A 17,156-nucleotide genomic window follows, 5' to 3' on the forward strand; every position below is an offset into this window, starting at 1 on the left:
ATGTAGTGAGGAGTGTGCCACAGATGGTAATAAAAAGTGAATGTATTTGTTTCAACTATTTGGGTCTGAGACTATAAATAAGTAAGAATATAAACATACATGTATATGAATATTCTATATGATATATATGATATCGACTTTACAGTATACCCGTTTATCCAGTGAAAGTCCCAGGTGGAGTTAATTAAAAACATATTTGGAATTTTACATATTTATGGTATTTATTTAATATTGGCACTGTACCCAGAACTAGGATAGATTTAATATTGTTAATATTGACTCCAATTGTTTTATGACCTAATCAGACTTTAAGTAAAATCGCATATTCACCAGCTCAAATTACTCTAAACCCTCATGTATTATGTTTGAAGAAAGAAACCAAGCAAATGTATCAACACAACAACTTTGCGTATGTCGTTCATTTAATTTAATTTAATGAATAATATCATCTGACTGTGTATTGACTATGTATATTCTCCCCTTTGTTTTGTTGTGACTGATATCACGTATATGTCTTGTCTAAGATAAATACATTATTTGCCCATGGCTGGAACCCTTTTCAGTATGCAATTAATTTCTTTGATTGCTGCAATACACACACACTTGCTTTATTTCCCCCAATACAAAATAGTACATCAAAACTATCAATACTACCAAAATATTTACACAAAAACACAAAAGGTTAACTTTGGCTCAGATCGAGTCAAAACCCAAACCTCTTACAAAGAACAAATCCAAATTACATAATTATCTTGTTTCTTGTGAAGTATAAATACAATCGTGCTCTGATAGAGTAATTATTTTTACATAACAAGGTCAATTCATGCTTAGCAAAAGCATTATTATTCAGGAACATCAACAAATAAAACATGTGGAATGAAGATGCTCTTTTGTAGGGAACACACAAGTAAAAAAATAAGAATAGTCCAAAGCAGGAAAAAAATATACATGTTTGCTGTCCTCTATTTGAGGAATAACAAGAAGAAGGGAAAATGACACGTTGCATAATCTGGGTAGTCTAATAGGCAGCTGTATGTCTGCTCAAAAATATTTGGTCATATCATAGGGGTTTCTGTAACACTTTATTCCCTAAGTAGGTGCAGGTACGTGAGTGCAGAGCCTTCAAATACAGTAACAAAACATACCCAGTATCTCAGATGGGATTAGTGGTGTATTTGAAAAACCCAACTCTGGTCCACGTTGATAAGGAAAACAAAGGACTATGCACCTCTCCCAATATTTACTGTATCAGTGCCTGTGGAGCTGCTCTTTAATCTGCAAACAGAAGTTTTACAGCTTCAGGCCAGGCAGTGTGAGCTCATACCTTAAAAGGAAAGGGAAAATAAATATGAATATAATTATACTGGATGACTACTATCGACCAGGACACATATATAATATACAATGATGGTGGGAAATATCTTTAAATTCAGAATGCTTCAGCTTATGTTTAACAAAAATCATGGAAAAGTGAAAAACTGCATTCCATACCATTCTGTGACGCCTTTGGCTAATTCCAACTGTGAAAGATCGATCATCACCTGTGAGCGGGAGCATAACTTGGAAATTAGTCCACATACTGATACAAATATTGTTTTTTTTTAATTACGATTGCAATAACTTGATTACAAATAAATAGGAAATATAATCATCTTTATTTTTTTGGTGATGTTTTTTGTGATGCGTTCGACGATAGATCAAAATAATGTTAAGAATTATTCTCTTAATTTTTTTACTTCAACAAGCTATTTTTTGTCTTATTCAGCAGTATACTGAAAGCAGCAGGAAAGCCCAATTTAGATGACTATGATATCCTTTTATTTATTGCAAGTTGAATTGTTATTATTGCAATATTCAACACTTTGTTACATATTTTCCTCATATTGTGGAAACTGAGGTGCTAACTGCAAAAGTGTGACAACAATAGCGGTCAAGACATTGGTTTTGCAATAAACTGTGTGTTTGGGGGGAAAAAAAGAAAACGTTTACAACATTGAATTAAACTAAAGTTGGACATTAAGAGACTGTATGATTGACTCACCATAATGTCCTCGTCTAACAGTATACACAATGTTGAATCACAAGTAGTATTACCCACCATGCCAATGTCTTTCCTCTCCCGCGAGTGGAACATTTTCCCATTTTTCACGGACACATCCAACTTCCTGGTTTGTGCTTCTTGAAGTGAAACATCAAATTCAAACCTACAATGAAAGAGAGTTAGAGCAAACAATTCCAGAAAACCAATCAGAAGTAAACATACAGCAACTGCTTAACCTTGGTAATAAGAAATAAAGAATATGTTTTTTCTTTCGTGCAAATGTGTCATGAATCCAAAAAGCTTACTTGTGATTGAAGACAGGATTGACTGTCCTCTTCTTGGCCTGCGTCCTCTTGCGATGTATCCAGGTTTGGTCAGGGAGGAAATACAGGCGGACATAAGAGTCTGTGCCATTCTCACTGGTGCGGAATAAGTTCCTGTAAGCAACAGGTACACACAACGGATTACCATAGCTGGGGTTAGCCATATGAAATTGAAGGGGAAAACCGTATGTAAGTTAAATCACAGCCATTTCCGGTTTGTTATGTTGGATTCAGTTACAGCATTTAAAGAGGCCCTGTTATGCTTTTTGGGTTTTACCTGCAGGAGTTAACCAGGACGATGAGTTTGTTCCTCAGGCTGGCGTAGCGTACAGTCAGCTGGATCTCCCCAAATGAACCCTGATGTTTGCTGATGGCCCTATATGGATAAAAAACATATGAATATGTCCACTTGCTCTTGGGTCCACAAAGTTAAGTTCATTACGTTCAAAAAAATGTTGAAGGGAGGGCACTGGCGTTATGAAAAAAGGAAATAGAACAAAGCTTACTCTGGATAAGATGCCCCATCTGAAAGGTCAAAACGTGACGAGGCGATGGAGTTGTCTGACAACAGGCTCTGGGAGTCATAGCGACGACGCATGTTCGGTGTGGAGGGTGGCGGCCGCCAGATTTCATCTGAGCGACTCTTGGTGTCCCAGGATGCAGTTGAGGGTGTGGAAGTGGGGTTGGTGTTGGGGGAAAGTGCTGCAGAGGAGGATGTAGCTACAGCGGGAGTGGATGCAGGAGCCTTACCTCCTTGGTTAGTCTGTGGTATTTGTTTTTTGTCTTGTGGAGAAGGGTTTAGAATAATCGTGGGTGGAGGCTTTTCGACAGTGAGAATCTATTGAGCGAAGAGAACATGGCTTGCTTAAGTCAGTGACACAATGTACATCACTTTACGGTAATGCAGCGTTTAAAACCAGTACACGACAACACTTACGATATTGGGATATTGAAAATGTAAGTGATATCATGTCTAATATCACAATATCAATAGTATATCTTTATATTGCCCAGCCCCAGTGCTTGCCAAAGTTGTGTACTCACCCTGAGAGTGGCTTTCAGCTGGATCTGGCTGTTGGCTCCGGAGCGTTCCAGCACAAAGCGCTGGTCTAAAGTCATGTCGGAGGTGTCGAGGAGGCGACTCAGGGGCAAGTTGAAAATACCGAGCTGAGTCTTCTTATCATGCTCTTTGACCTGGACAAGGAGAAAACATATCAAACCAATAAAATACTGAATGAAAAACATTGTATTTCACTTGAGGACATATGCCTGATTGATGGAGGTCTAGAATAACAACATTTACGATTTTGTTTTTTTGGTATCATTTGGATCAAATAACAAGAAAGTCACAGTATCTGTACATATTGACACATACAGGTTGGAGATTTCAACCTGGATGTAACTTGTAAAACTAAGTTTGAACAAAATGTGGGGAAAATCACCACAAGTAATGTGAATTAAAGTTTGTTTCTATACAATACCATTAAAGGTGGGGTAGGTAATTTTGGAGAAATCAGCTCGAGTGCGCTAGAATTTGAAAATACACAACCGGAAAAAATCTGCCACTTCCTTAAAGAGCCCCTCCTCCAACACACACGAACGCGCACATGACCAATGAGGGCACGAGATAAGTTTGTGCACAGATGGAAGGCTGACAGGCAGGTAGGCCATCCAGTCATTTTAGCCGGGCCGGGTAAAATGATTGGTCATGCTTTTTACAGTACCACGGCTTCCACAGATGACATTTTTTTATGTATTTATTGTCAAAGCATTTATTGCTATCGGGATGTTAAGAGCATTCCATTGAATAATAAAAAAGTGTTTCTGAAATAAATTACATAACCCACCTTTAAGAGCATTCCATGGAATATAACAAAAAGTGTATCTCGAGCCGGTTTCTCAAACTTACCTACCCCACCTTTAAACGAGTTGGTTCATCAAATACAAATATTATTACCCACCTGAATCATGAGCTGCTGTGTTTTGACATTATGCACAAAGAAGGTGAAGCCCTCCTCCCACTTTGGGTCTTTAGATGCATACGCAACCTATGAAATGAGGAGAGATTGAAGAGAAATAACTACAGGTTAATGGTTTTCTTTGCGAAAAGCTGGATATTTGCTAAATCATCAGACATCTCAATTTGCAATTACAGATATTAGGTTTTACTGTGCAAAATATATTAAATCAATTATAAACATGCATTAAAAGATATTGTATTGACACAATGATTTTTTGAGAAAATAGTGTATTAAATGTGACAAAGCGAGAGCCATACCTTGCTTTTCTTAACATCCTTATCAATGGCAAATTCCACATAGGAGTTCAGGGTGGCAGCTCTCTTTGTAAGCTGAAAACAAGGTAAATCAGTCAGCATGATTTATTCAGCAAAATGTCACTTTGTCAATGACAGAAAAGCCCAAGAACAATGATACATATTTATAAGAATTGTACAAATGTGTGTTATTATCAATATCAACAATACATTTGCAAAGTTCCCATCTGACACGCTAACAAGCCAAAAAGCTAGTTTATCTGAAAGCAGCCTGCTGCCTTCCAGGTTGGATAGGTGAAGCATTCCATTCCATAATACTTCACAGACACGTCATACCATCTGGTTCACGTTAAAACAGATGTTTTGAGAAGTATTATTACTGGAGAAAAATGTGAATGCCACAGCCACAACTAGCATGCTAGCATGAGCATGTTGACAACATTCCACTGGGAAGGATGCTAGCTCAAGATATATTCAAAGTATAGGAGCCTATATTCAATATTGCCCTTTAGTGAGTGATATTGTCAATGGGAAAAATCATTGGATATAATGTGACATTTTTGCTTCACTTAAAATAAATTCACTGAGTATTGGTATCTTCCAAAAATGAACAAACCACCCTTACAAGGCTGTCTTTGACCCAATGTAGCGCAGGATAATTACATTTAGTTATTGAATGTAACTCAGTACATTCAGAGTTTTTGTTCTTTACTAGATTATTTCCTTTTTATTCAACTTTACAATTCATCTCAGTGAAAATACTTCTAACTCAACTAATTTGATTTAAAAAGGTTTAGTAACTTATACTTAAATTAAGGATGTACAATTATTGATTATGTATTAGTATAGGTTCATCTGCATAATTTAACCTATAACTAGCTCTACTTTTAATTAATTAATCGTATTATATGCTTGTAACATACCTTATTCAGAAATGTGCTTTTCTGCATAATAATTACTTTTAGTACTTTCAGTATATTTTGATGATATGTTTGTACTTTTAAGCAAGCACTCATATTCTTAATTAAGTAAAAAGGTGACTATGTCTGCAACACTGAATTAGTTCTTAACTTGTGAATGCAGTTTGGTGTCTCACAATTCTCTGCCATGTATGTTCACATAAAGGCCACCAGAGGGCATTTAGAGGCTATAACACACATCCACAGTTCAACTTAGGTGACTGTTTTTAGATATATTTATCATTAACCAGTCTGGGTCAAAAGGTTCCCTTAAATAATTCACACAATGTGATCATAAATGCCTTTGATACCAGCTGAATAAAGTTGTACACAAGATTGAGTAAGTCAAATATATTTCTCAGAAAAACCAGGAAGTAATCTGTGACCTCAATTGCATTTATTGAAGATCTTATATATTTACCATTTCAGTAACTTATAATACAGAACAGATATTTGCCTGCATTTGAATTCCAACAAGGGCAAATTATTATATTCATACATTTATTTATAAATTGTTCAATTCGCTCTGTTTTTAACACTGTTCTGCACCGGTCTTTTTGCTGGGAAAATCTTCCTGAACAAGCCTCAGGTAAAGGGAGAAAACCAACAACATGGACACTAGCTGGTAATAAACACACCCACATGATCAAATGGCAGAAATGCACTGGACAAACAGGAAACACCAGCTCCACACAGAGACAAGTTCTCCTGAGGCACTCCCAGAAAACATCTGATCCAACCAAGGCTTTTGTTTGACATCAATATACAAAAGTACAGTCATATTTTAAGGCAGTAACGGGAAAGACATGCCAGATTCAAGCTACGCCTTCATGAACTACTTGAAAAATATGTTATTTCTTGCATTCATTCGCACTATATTAAATACTGGGAACTGGGATAAAATGGCTGGGAAACTGGGATCAATTCAAACTGAAAATAAAGCGGTTTTGAAGAGGGATTAGTCATGTAAACAGGAATTTGTTGGAGCATCTTGAACATAAAGTTTGGGTCTTGTTTATTTTTTCTGGATTTTCATGTCAAGTTTTAAATGTTGTGTTTTAAATGTTTGCAGCTTTTGTTGAGTTTGTGTTGTGTACTGTCTCCTGCATATTTCTTGTTTACTTTGGTGTATTTTCAAAGTCAATATATTGTAGGGATGGGCATTGAAAATGATCTTTAAGCTGTGGTTTGTCATATTGGTTTACACTAAATACCTGTCCCTGCACAATAACCATTAAATAACAACGCCTGCTTTTTCTATTCTGAACAATGATGTGATCTGATGATCTTGGTATTGTGTTGACTACTTGACGAACAAAACACTGACCCTCTTTCTCAAGGGCAACACTGTACTTAAGTGGTCATTATTTAATAAATTAAACTACAACACACCAAAGTAATGACAATTGTCAATTTTTGGCCTCTGAGTCTGGGGTCTACACGATCCAGCCCAGCTGATTTTTATAGTGAATACTGGGGAGGGAGCTTACCCGAGCTTCTTTTGCAGGCTTCTTGTGTTTCTGATGCTCCGTCATCTCGCTGTGGTCTTTCTGCACACAAGACACAAGAATACATTAGCACATTTGTGATTCTTGTTAGCGTTACCTGCTCTTAACAACAACAGTGCCCATTGGAAAACACTTACTGGTAGGTTTGAGGCATTGTCCAGATACACTGCAAGCATGGCACAAGCAAGGCCATCTGAAGACTGGAAGAGAGTGATGGCAGAGTGTCATAAATGATTAACAAGATAAAGTAACACACAGGGGCAAACTTACAAAGTTACAGGGATAGTTAGGATTGTTTGAAATGGGGTTATATGAGGTAATTGTCTGTATTAATTGTAATAACTACAGCAGATAACAGTTGGTACGCAGTAGTATAATGGAATATTAGCATTGAACTGCTGGTGATTGGGGCAGCAGTTCAATGCTTCACTCCTTTGGCCAAGGAGTCTGGTGGCTTTAAAGAAAACATAGGTTGCGCTTTCCGCTCAGAATGGGCTTTCTGAATGCAAAGTGGTGAAAATATTCCCAATACAGAACACTATTCAACTGATATTTTATTTGAATGATTAGAGTAAATCTCACACTAAAAATCCAAACTATCCCTTTTAAGATTAATGCAAATATGTGGCCAGAAGAATGACAAGTAATATAAGAACCTGATGACATTGAATAAAGATGTTAATGAAAATATCTGGATAGAAGAAATGAAAGCAACAATGTGGTTACCTCCCTCAGCAGTTCGGGCTCAGACTTAAGGGAAAACCACTGGAGCTTGAGATGAACTTCTCCATTCTGGACGCCTACCAGAGGAAACCACTACAACAGTGAGGAAGATCCATTTATCAACATGAGATTCAAAACATGACTGCATTTAAACAGAAAACTGGTGAAAATGATTAGAAATGCTTTAGAATGCAATCAGTTTGAGTAATATTTCCTTTTTCTATTGCAGAATGGGGAAAAAAGTATTCATTAGGCAAAAATCCCTTTATTTTATATATCCACATTATTAATTCAAGCTCACCTGATCCATTTCTATCTTCTTTTTCACTTCTCCGAAATCAAGGTTAAACCTACGGTGATAATGACAAATGATGGCAAGTGAAAACTTTATACCAGTAACCTTGAGAATATACTTTAATTTATACCAAGGACCACTTAACCAATAAAAAAACACTCGCGAACCACCTAACTCCACTAATATCCAAAATCACATCGTTTTTCTAGAACAGATTACAAATCACTTGAAAATGGTACAAACACGTGGCAACATGTGTGATGAAGGTGTTGCGCTGGGCTATATCCTGCAATTGAAAGTTAAACTTAAGCTTGCTCCATTGCGGAGACATTCCCGCGAGAGTGCGGAAAACTTAAATGTGAAATGTTACCAATATACTCACGGACCACTAGGGGGCGCTCACGGACCACCAATGGGGCGCTCACGGACCACCAGTGGGGCGCTCACGGACCACCAGTGGGGCGCTCACGGACCACCAGTGGGGCGCTCACGGACCACCAGTGGTCCGCGGACCACACTTTGAGAAGCACTGATTTATACGTAATATGTAAGCTATTCATATTTCTCCATACAAGCTACTGTATATGTTTTATCAAGTAACCATATAAGGTGTGGTTAAATGCCATTATAGGATTGTAATATAGCATGGTAAAAGGTAACACTTGGGAAAGTATTCCATTCCTTGAGTTCCCTATCAGATTACTTTTATATAGAGGAATGAAAACCATTCATGTGACTTAGACAGCATTATCCCTACTTTTTCCCACTGGTATTTGATAGTTTCTTACGTTCCCAGGGAGTCATCTTTATCTGTGTCCTCATCATACATCTCCAACTCCAGCTCCTGCCCTGGGGCTTCATGGACGACAAACTGCACACAGATAAAGAGAAGGTGGATGTTACTAATGTTATTTTTGATGGGAAAGTCAATGTTAACATCAGTTCAAAAATCAGAATCAGAAATCCTTTATTTGTTAATAACACAATAAGTATATAAGTGTTTTAAGAAAAGTGACCATATTGAATTAAAGAGCAAGCTTCAGAAGACTTAATTATATTTCTACAACATTTAGAGAGCTTATTCTTTAACAAATCACACATCTACAAAGAATGTTAGTTGATACACTTGAATTTGCAGTTATTGGTGCAAAAAACCTAAAAGAAAATTGTCAGCAACCTCCAGGGTTGACAAATGAAGCCACCCATTAGTACCAAAAACTGCAGTTCCTCTTAAGTTCCTCTTATAATACCGTTTTACAAAAAACTGTTTTTCACTTTAGCTGATTTCCATATTCATAATCACTGCAGGAGGTTACATTTTCTTTAACAATTTTGTAATACAGACCAAAATGTTGCCTCATTAAAGGCGCAGCTGTTTTGCATGGTAGATGAGTTCAGTAACATCTTCAACCTGTCTGATAGGCTTCGCTTCACTTCACTATTCATTTGAGTCACTGAACATGACCTCTCAGCCATGCTTTGGAATGTATGCCTTTTAAATAATTGTTGACATTTTTGAAATAATATAGAGACTGTGCCCCATTTTATATGCATGTAAGCAGACTTAGCACTAATTAGCAGGTATTAGCTCACTGTATTGCTAGCTTAGCTCATTGTACTATAAGACACTCAAAAGGAGTTGCCTGATCCTTTTTTCTCACAAGTACATTGCAAAAAAGCCTGTTTTTAGCTAGCCAAAATTAGCATCCCAAATAATATTACAGGTTATGTTAGTTACAGATTCACCTTGCTAACCAAGCTAGGTAGTTGGTAACTAAGCGTTTGTTTTGCTAATATATCCAGCGCATGGCCTCACTCTTATCCAGTTCCAGACTCTTGTACAAATAGGATTACTTTTGGCTCCACCAAAAAAAAGATGGTGACGGCAAAATGTCAAACCATAGTCTTCAAAAGGATAGTCTATAAAGTTTAAACCAATGGGTGTTGTCATTGTGACTACATCCAATCTAACATTATACAAAGTACTTGCTAACAATTATTTTAGTATCTCTTCAGCATTTTTCTATTTTTGCATACCAGAATACACACAGGATTACAGTGCATTTAAAATCACAATGTTCATGCATTTTTTTAGCTTATCCAGGTGCTTTAATAACATAAAAGAAAAATGAACAAAAAATAGTAATCCAACCATTGAAACCAAAGCATGAAAGTTACACTAAAGTGAATTAAGTTTTCACATAATCACTGTTATTTTACCTCATACACTTCATTCCATCTGGGGTGCAAATTCTCTTTGACTGTCTTGCTTTTGACTTGTCTGTTGCCCACTCTGAGAGTTGCATAGGGATCTGATTTGCCCTTGACTAATCCCATCATGTATGTGTCCTTCGCCACCAGGTCTCTAGCCTCAAGCAAGTGGACCCTCACCACGCCCTGAGGAGCAGACAAGAAGAGATTCAAACAAAAAAGCTTGTTCAACATGAAAGACTAAATCCTAACCAATGTACAAAACAGTTGAAAGACAAATACATTGAAAACTAATAAGGAAAGTATTTCCAACATAGTTTTATTTATTTTTTAAATTGCATTGAACTGAACACAAATCGATTATCAATCACTAAAAAAGACTTATAGTAACATTTGAAAGTATGGTTCCTACTGTATATTACATTTACATCAAAAAACGTATTGTCCCGCCCTAAGCCAATGGCAGGGTATTTGAAAATGCAAGTTGCAGTATGTGATAAGATGAAGATTACTCTGTGAAATGGAAATTATATCTTACATACTCGGGGTAGTGGGAACCTCATCTGGTCGACTTTGACTTGGTCTATGAGGGGTATACACATGCGGTTGGGCAGCACCATGAGCGAGGCGATGATGTCCATTATTGTCCCCTCAGACAAGGAGCTGAAAAAGAACAGATGAATTGAGAGGACTTTTGACTAAACAATTAAACAGTAAAATGTTGAAGTGACCTTTAACAGTCTAACCTGAAGCCAGGGCTGTCCAAAAGGTTGGTCATGCCAGTCCAGTTGATTTGAAGGGTCTGAAAAAATGTATTCAGAGTTTTAAACTTGGCCAATCAAGCAGCTTGATTGAGGACAGTATGGTCGAGAAAATATCACTCACAGGGCGGCGAATGAAGAAAAAGGTGACTCCTCCAATCAGTGGTGCTTGACCAATAAGAGGCTCCAGAATGACCCTCATCATTCCCTGGAGCTGGAATATTGAAGTAATTTTACAACACTTGTAAACACATGTTATGATGATAACCCTAACCCAAAAGACAAAGAGAAGCCTACTTTAAGTCCTTTGACGCCAGCTTTGATCGGCGGCTGCACCTCAGCGTCGATGTCCACGTCACTTTCATAACTGCAAAGTGAACAGTGATAGAGAGAAGAGTAATGAAAATGCTGTGAGGGTAAAATACATGCACACCTACTAGTCTCTTGCCATTAAAACCAAATGACGTAAAGTAAATGGCAGCTCTGACATGAGAAATGTATCTGACCTACCATATATTTAGGTCCAGAACCACCTCCCTATGATCCACTTCATCTGTGTATGCTTTCATTCCAGTGATTCTAAGAGGCTGGAAATAGAAAAACATTTTAAAGTAAGCCATCTTGAATGAGACACCACACTGTCAACAAAGAATGGATTGTGGTCGAGTGAATTGTGCATTATTTGCACCAGCTATCGGCCACGTCAAAGTCACAAAACATATTGTGCTAATATGGTGGAAAATGTATGCAATTTCCTCTTTTTTTTCTTTTTTAAATTGTAACCATCGTCTGTTGTGAGGATTGATTGAGTCGGAAGGCTGTTTTCTCGTTTTTCCCCGTGTTTATTTCAAAATGACATGTAAGGTAGCTTTATTCATTTATTTTTCAATGCCACCACTGTCATCGCCTTCCAAAATAAGTAAGAGAGGGCTGACAGCCCTTATAAATGCACTTCAGGGGCCGCCATTTAGTTCAACTGGTAAAGCTGGCAGCCCATGTAGTTGGGCTTAGTCCCCGTGTGGAGGACCCAGATTCAACCTGGGATCCTTTACTTACACTGAACAAAAATATAAATGCAACAATTTTGTTTTTGCTCCCATTTTTCATGAGATGAACTCAAAGATCTAAAACATTTTCTATATACACAAAATAACCATTTCTCTCAAATATTGTTCAGAATCTGAAAAAATCTGTGATAGTGAGCACTTCTCCTTCCGCCAATATCCAGCAACTTCGCACAGCCATTGAAGAGGAGTGGACCAACATTCCACAGGCCACAATCAACAACCTGATCAACTCTATGCGAAGGAGATGTGTTGCACTGCGTGAGGCAAATGGTGGTCACACCAGATACTGACTGGTTTTCGGACCCCCCCAGACCCCCCCCAATAAAGCAAAACTGCACGTTTCAGAGTGGCCTTTTATTGTGGCCAGCCTAAGGCACACCTGTGCAATAATCATGCTGTCTAATCAGCATCTTGATATGCCACACCTGTGAGGTGGGATGGATTATCTCGGCAAAGGAGAAGTGCTCACTATCACAGATTGTTTCAGATTTGTGAACAATATTTGAGAGAAATGGTTATTTTGTGTATATAGAAAATGTTTTAGATCTTTGAGTTCATCTCATGAAAAATGGGAGCAAAAACAAAAGTGTTGCATTTATATTTTTGTTCAGTGTATGTCATCCCCTTTGTCTCCCCTTTTTAGCCGTGTCACTTTCCAATAAAGGCTAATCTGGCCGAAAAAAGGAAAAAAACACTAAGCCACTGGACACACTAGTTTCCAGTAACTGCATGTTACTATAAGCACAGATCTTTTTTACTTAAAATGTTTTTTTTAGCAATTAAGTTAAATGAGCCAACTTTGCGCCATATCTCTTTGTATTTCCTGATTGATCTAAATCTGGACATACAAACAGAACAGAGACGCTACCTGTTTGGCAGTGCCTGTTATGCATGCTTTGTGTCGGTTTAGCACATGTTTAGCAGCTGCAAAAACCCCACAATTCTTATTGCAAATTCACCCCTCAGTTTATCAGATACATGTGTGTCGAAATATTTCTACCCAAACCAAATCACAGGTGTGCTTTGCTTTACAAACATTTAGTAAAAGATTGTTATACATTTTGACTGAACACTTAAATAAATGGCGTTGCAAACTTACTAAGTGTCCAAAGTGGACCTTGGTGAAGGTGAACATTTTGAGCGCAGAGCTGGAGAGTCTGATGGCCGGCTGGATGTTTTCCTTCAGGAGCTTCTCCATGTACATCCCAAAGAAGGGCCAGGCCTGCTCCAACACCTAAATATACAAACAAGAATGGAGCATGTGAAAACGCCTTGATTCCACACCTTAATCAAACAGCACATACAGTACAGTCTTCTTCAATAACAGGCAATACATTAAATGCATCAGACAGTTTTCGTAGCATTATTTTTCCAAGTCAAAAAGACTTAAATGGTTTATGCTGGTACAAACATTCGAACGACACAGTGGAAAATTGGTGCTCATTTAACTGTGTTTCTATGTCACAGCATATTAGTGGTGAGTTTAAAGCGATAGTTGGGATTTTTTCATGTATGGTGTAAATAAGTGTATGACCAACAGTGAATGGTGGCTGGCATGCCAGAAATGTGTAGAAACTGAAAGGAGAACCAACCTCGAAGCTTGGAAATTTAGAAACGTATAATAAATAAGTACAACAATTAAAACCAGTGTAGGCTATTTTAAGGATATCATTCTTTCACTGCTTTGCGGACAATAATCTTACGCTGTCATCTATACACTGTGTGAGTGTGGTGGCTTAGAAAAAAGCATAGAGAATCATTTCCTTTTCCCATTTTAAAATGCTGTCTGACGGCAAATTATTCGAAATACAGTGCTTGTTAAAACTGATGAAGATATCTTTATGTTGGCCTTTTTTTTAGGTGACTAAAATATGTTTTGCTGCCCCTGCCCAAAGCAGTACATTGCTTGGCTCGTGTCATAAGTCTTTTTCTTCAAACTCGAGGCATATCGACTGCCATCCACAGAAGGTAATACATTGATTATTGATTAAGTACCTCATATACTCTATCCAAACCATCCCTATAATACCCCTATGCATTTTAGTTTACATCTAATTCATTCTAATGAGGCCATGTGACCTACTATAGTACCAGGATGGCACGGTTGGGGTGTAAATAGAGCTCTTAAGCACTGCCTTTAAACTACAGAGGAAATGTAATGCAACAACTTTCTTTAGCAAGTTCCAGGACACATAAGAGTTAAGAATAGTATGATACTGTACCTTGTTAAGCCATTCAACTTTCTCAAAATCAGGAAAGTGGACCTTAAAAGGGAAAAAAAGTACAAAAACGTTAAAGTATGAAGAGGCGTACGTATTTGTCCAACCCAACAACACAGTGGCATGCATGATAGTGGTGACAAAGACATCATTCAGTTATTATTAAATCATCCATCATGCAAATAAGATGGTAAAATAAGTCAACATAAACTCAAGCAAATTAAATAAAATCATGTGGCTTCTATTAGAGTGGGAGACATTCTGCAAATTGCATTCCTGGAATTTGACAGCATTCCTTAGTGAAAAAAGACAGCAGTAGCTTTGGAGTATTTCTTTTTTAGAGCTTACCAACGTTTCCCTGCAGCATCAAAACTGTGGACTGGAACAGAAGTTTGGAATCATGATCTAATACAGAGCATATATCCAAATAAATTACCATCAGTGCTAAAGAGGAGGGAATTTCTCTCTTTTAAGACCAAAGAAAAGGGTTTTACACTGGGTGAATTGGGAAATCTGTTCAAATGGAATCCTGCATTGTATTTTAATGAACCTGTGTAAGATTGATCTGCGAGACACTAACTACAAAAAGTTGATCTGATCCGTTGTGCATTTTACATTCCTACGACATGAGAGGAAACCGATCACTGTCTCTCCCTTCTTAGTTCCCATGAGTCACCGTTTGAGTGGGTGTGGCATGGTGTAACCAAATATGCAGAGACAAAACCAGCTAAATAAAAACACATTTGGCTAGCTCAGCCCAAACCTGAGTATGGGAGGCACATGCTATGCAAATAAAGTGTAGTGTAGTCAAGGCAACAGAAAGCCCTACAGTATCGGACATGTTTCAGTACGTTTTGCCTTGTTTAGCTCCGAAAACAAGGGCTTGACCTCCAGGGTTCAACCTTTCTTCAACAATAGTATACTCTCTTTGCTGTCTGGCTGCAGAAGATTTGTACATAAATTATACTATGTAATTGTGGTATAAATAAATACAAGTATAATGTAAAAAACAATAAACTATGCTCATAGATACAAAAAGTGATAATTAATTAGTGGAATTTTTTAAATGTCTATAACCCAATGCCAATATGTGTCTGTTGTATATTTCTATATATTTTGGTAGTGAGATTGTATATTGTAGAGTATTCAATGTATTCAATATTTTCTTTATATTGTGTATTATTTCGATACTCTAGTGATAAAAGTCGTTTCTGATGTAAATTGCTTCCATTTGTAAGTTATTGTATCTTTCAAATATGTGTAACTTGTCTAATGCTTGACAACACTGCTACTGTGACAAAGTCATTTCGCAATTTGGGATGAATAAAGTATCTATTTTTCTTTATACTATCTATCTTTTCTATTTTTAAACTAATGTTGCAACCGTCCTCATGGATGTGGTCATAGTCTGTTCCTCCTTTCAAATGAATGATGTAAACAACGTGTCAAATGTAATAATCTTAAGGTATGGGTAATAAGCACTAAAATGTAACAAAAAGTTGTTTTTGACAAAATAGTCTCTATGTTCATTGAGACAACATTTGAAAGTTAATTTCACAACTGTCCCGAGGCTAGGGGTCAACATCTGACTTCCTTTCAAATAAATATTGTGGACAACAAGCCATGTGAAATCCTCTTTTAATTGTATAAGTAGTTAGCAGACATATTTACAATCGTTTATTACAATTGTGTTAATGTGTGTATAAACCAAACAGTCTGTGAGTAACTGAGAAAAATGCTAAAAGTGTTTCAACCATCCCCAGTCTCTCCTACCCAAAGCCATTAGCCCTAGAAAAGCTGCTCTTTGACAACCAGTAAATCTGTCAACTGTATCCCATAATGGCCACAACACATACCCATGAAGCCATTTGTAAGGCACTATGCAGCTCCTTGTTCACCACACTAGTCTCGTTATCCAGAAAGTGAATGGCGCCTCCGATCCGGGCGTCTTTCCACTGGCGGTTCTTCTTCCACCAGGTGACCATCACCATGCACAGCACCACCCAGCTGATACTGAGGCCCAGGTACCCCGTCAGGTACACGGGGTAGAAGATCAGCAAAGCCCGGCCGAAATACATGAGGAACTCCATCATGATGCGGTTGACGGCGGAGGGGCTCAGCTTCTCCGTGCTGCCGTGGATCGACATGCTGTCCGCGAGCCCCGGTGCCCCCGCTCGGGAACATCCTCTCCGGTCGATGCCATGGCGGGTTCCTGAGGTCCAAAAGGAGTAACGCTCACTGCCCGAACAGATAATTGTATTGTACGTAATTCGGGTCACTTTTGCATGGCTTTCTAAAGGAAACAAATCAGGGACGGTAAGCTACTGAACACTCCATAGGTGCGGTGGTGAAATGAGTCCTGGCTGTCCTAAAACTTCCGGGTTCGAAACTCCCAAAAGGCAGGTAGACACACCTGCACCCATTGGTGCGAGTGCGAACAACAAAAAAAGAATTCCACCCTAAAGATGAATGCGGAAAAGCAGCCTTGTGTCATAGGGGCCTTTTGTTTTTGTTATTTATCAGCAGTGACTTTTATAGCTTTGTTTGAATGTAAAATCGTTGCATAGTGTATTTTTTAGACTTTGCTTTACATATATGTTTTACATCATGCAAATATATAAATATACACAGATGTTTACATCCCAATTAAACCTTACTTTCTTATCGTTTATCAATTATTATTATTAATATTTATATATAAGTACCCCTACAGCTTGGCGATTGTAACTATTTTACTATAATTATTTTGTTACCACAAAAATAATTCTTTTTTT

General features: G+C 37.7%; 1 protein-coding gene across 1 annotated transcript; it reads right to left on the reverse strand.

Annotated features, from left to right (window-relative positions):
• Positions 1–583: 583 nt before the first annotated feature.
• Positions 584–16,777, reverse strand: esyt3 (extended synaptotagmin-like protein 3). The gene is given in 24 exon segments (XM_034208749.1): positions 584–1,324; positions 1,492–1,541; positions 2,099–2,204; positions 2,347–2,478; positions 2,642–2,740; positions 2,871–3,202; positions 3,409–3,558; positions 4,326–4,412; positions 4,643–4,714; positions 7,089–7,148; positions 7,244–7,306; positions 7,833–7,922; positions 8,131–8,179; positions 8,913–8,995; positions 10,345–10,521; positions 10,878–10,998; positions 11,082–11,137; positions 11,221–11,310; positions 11,394–11,463; positions 11,607–11,683; positions 13,263–13,397; positions 14,386–14,427; positions 16,239–16,547; positions 16,550–16,777. Coding segments are annotated over 24 exon segments (2,520 nt in total). The 5' UTR covers positions 16,586–16,777; the 3' UTR covers positions 584–1,290.
• Positions 16,778–17,156: the final 379 nt, after the last annotated feature.

The sequence above is a fragment of the Gymnodraco acuticeps genome, unplaced genomic scaffold (genome assembly GCF_902827175.1).
Source record: "Gymnodraco acuticeps unplaced genomic scaffold, fGymAcu1.1, whole genome shotgun sequence".
NCBI lineage: Eukaryota > Metazoa > Chordata > Actinopteri > Perciformes > Bathydraconidae > Gymnodraco > Gymnodraco acuticeps.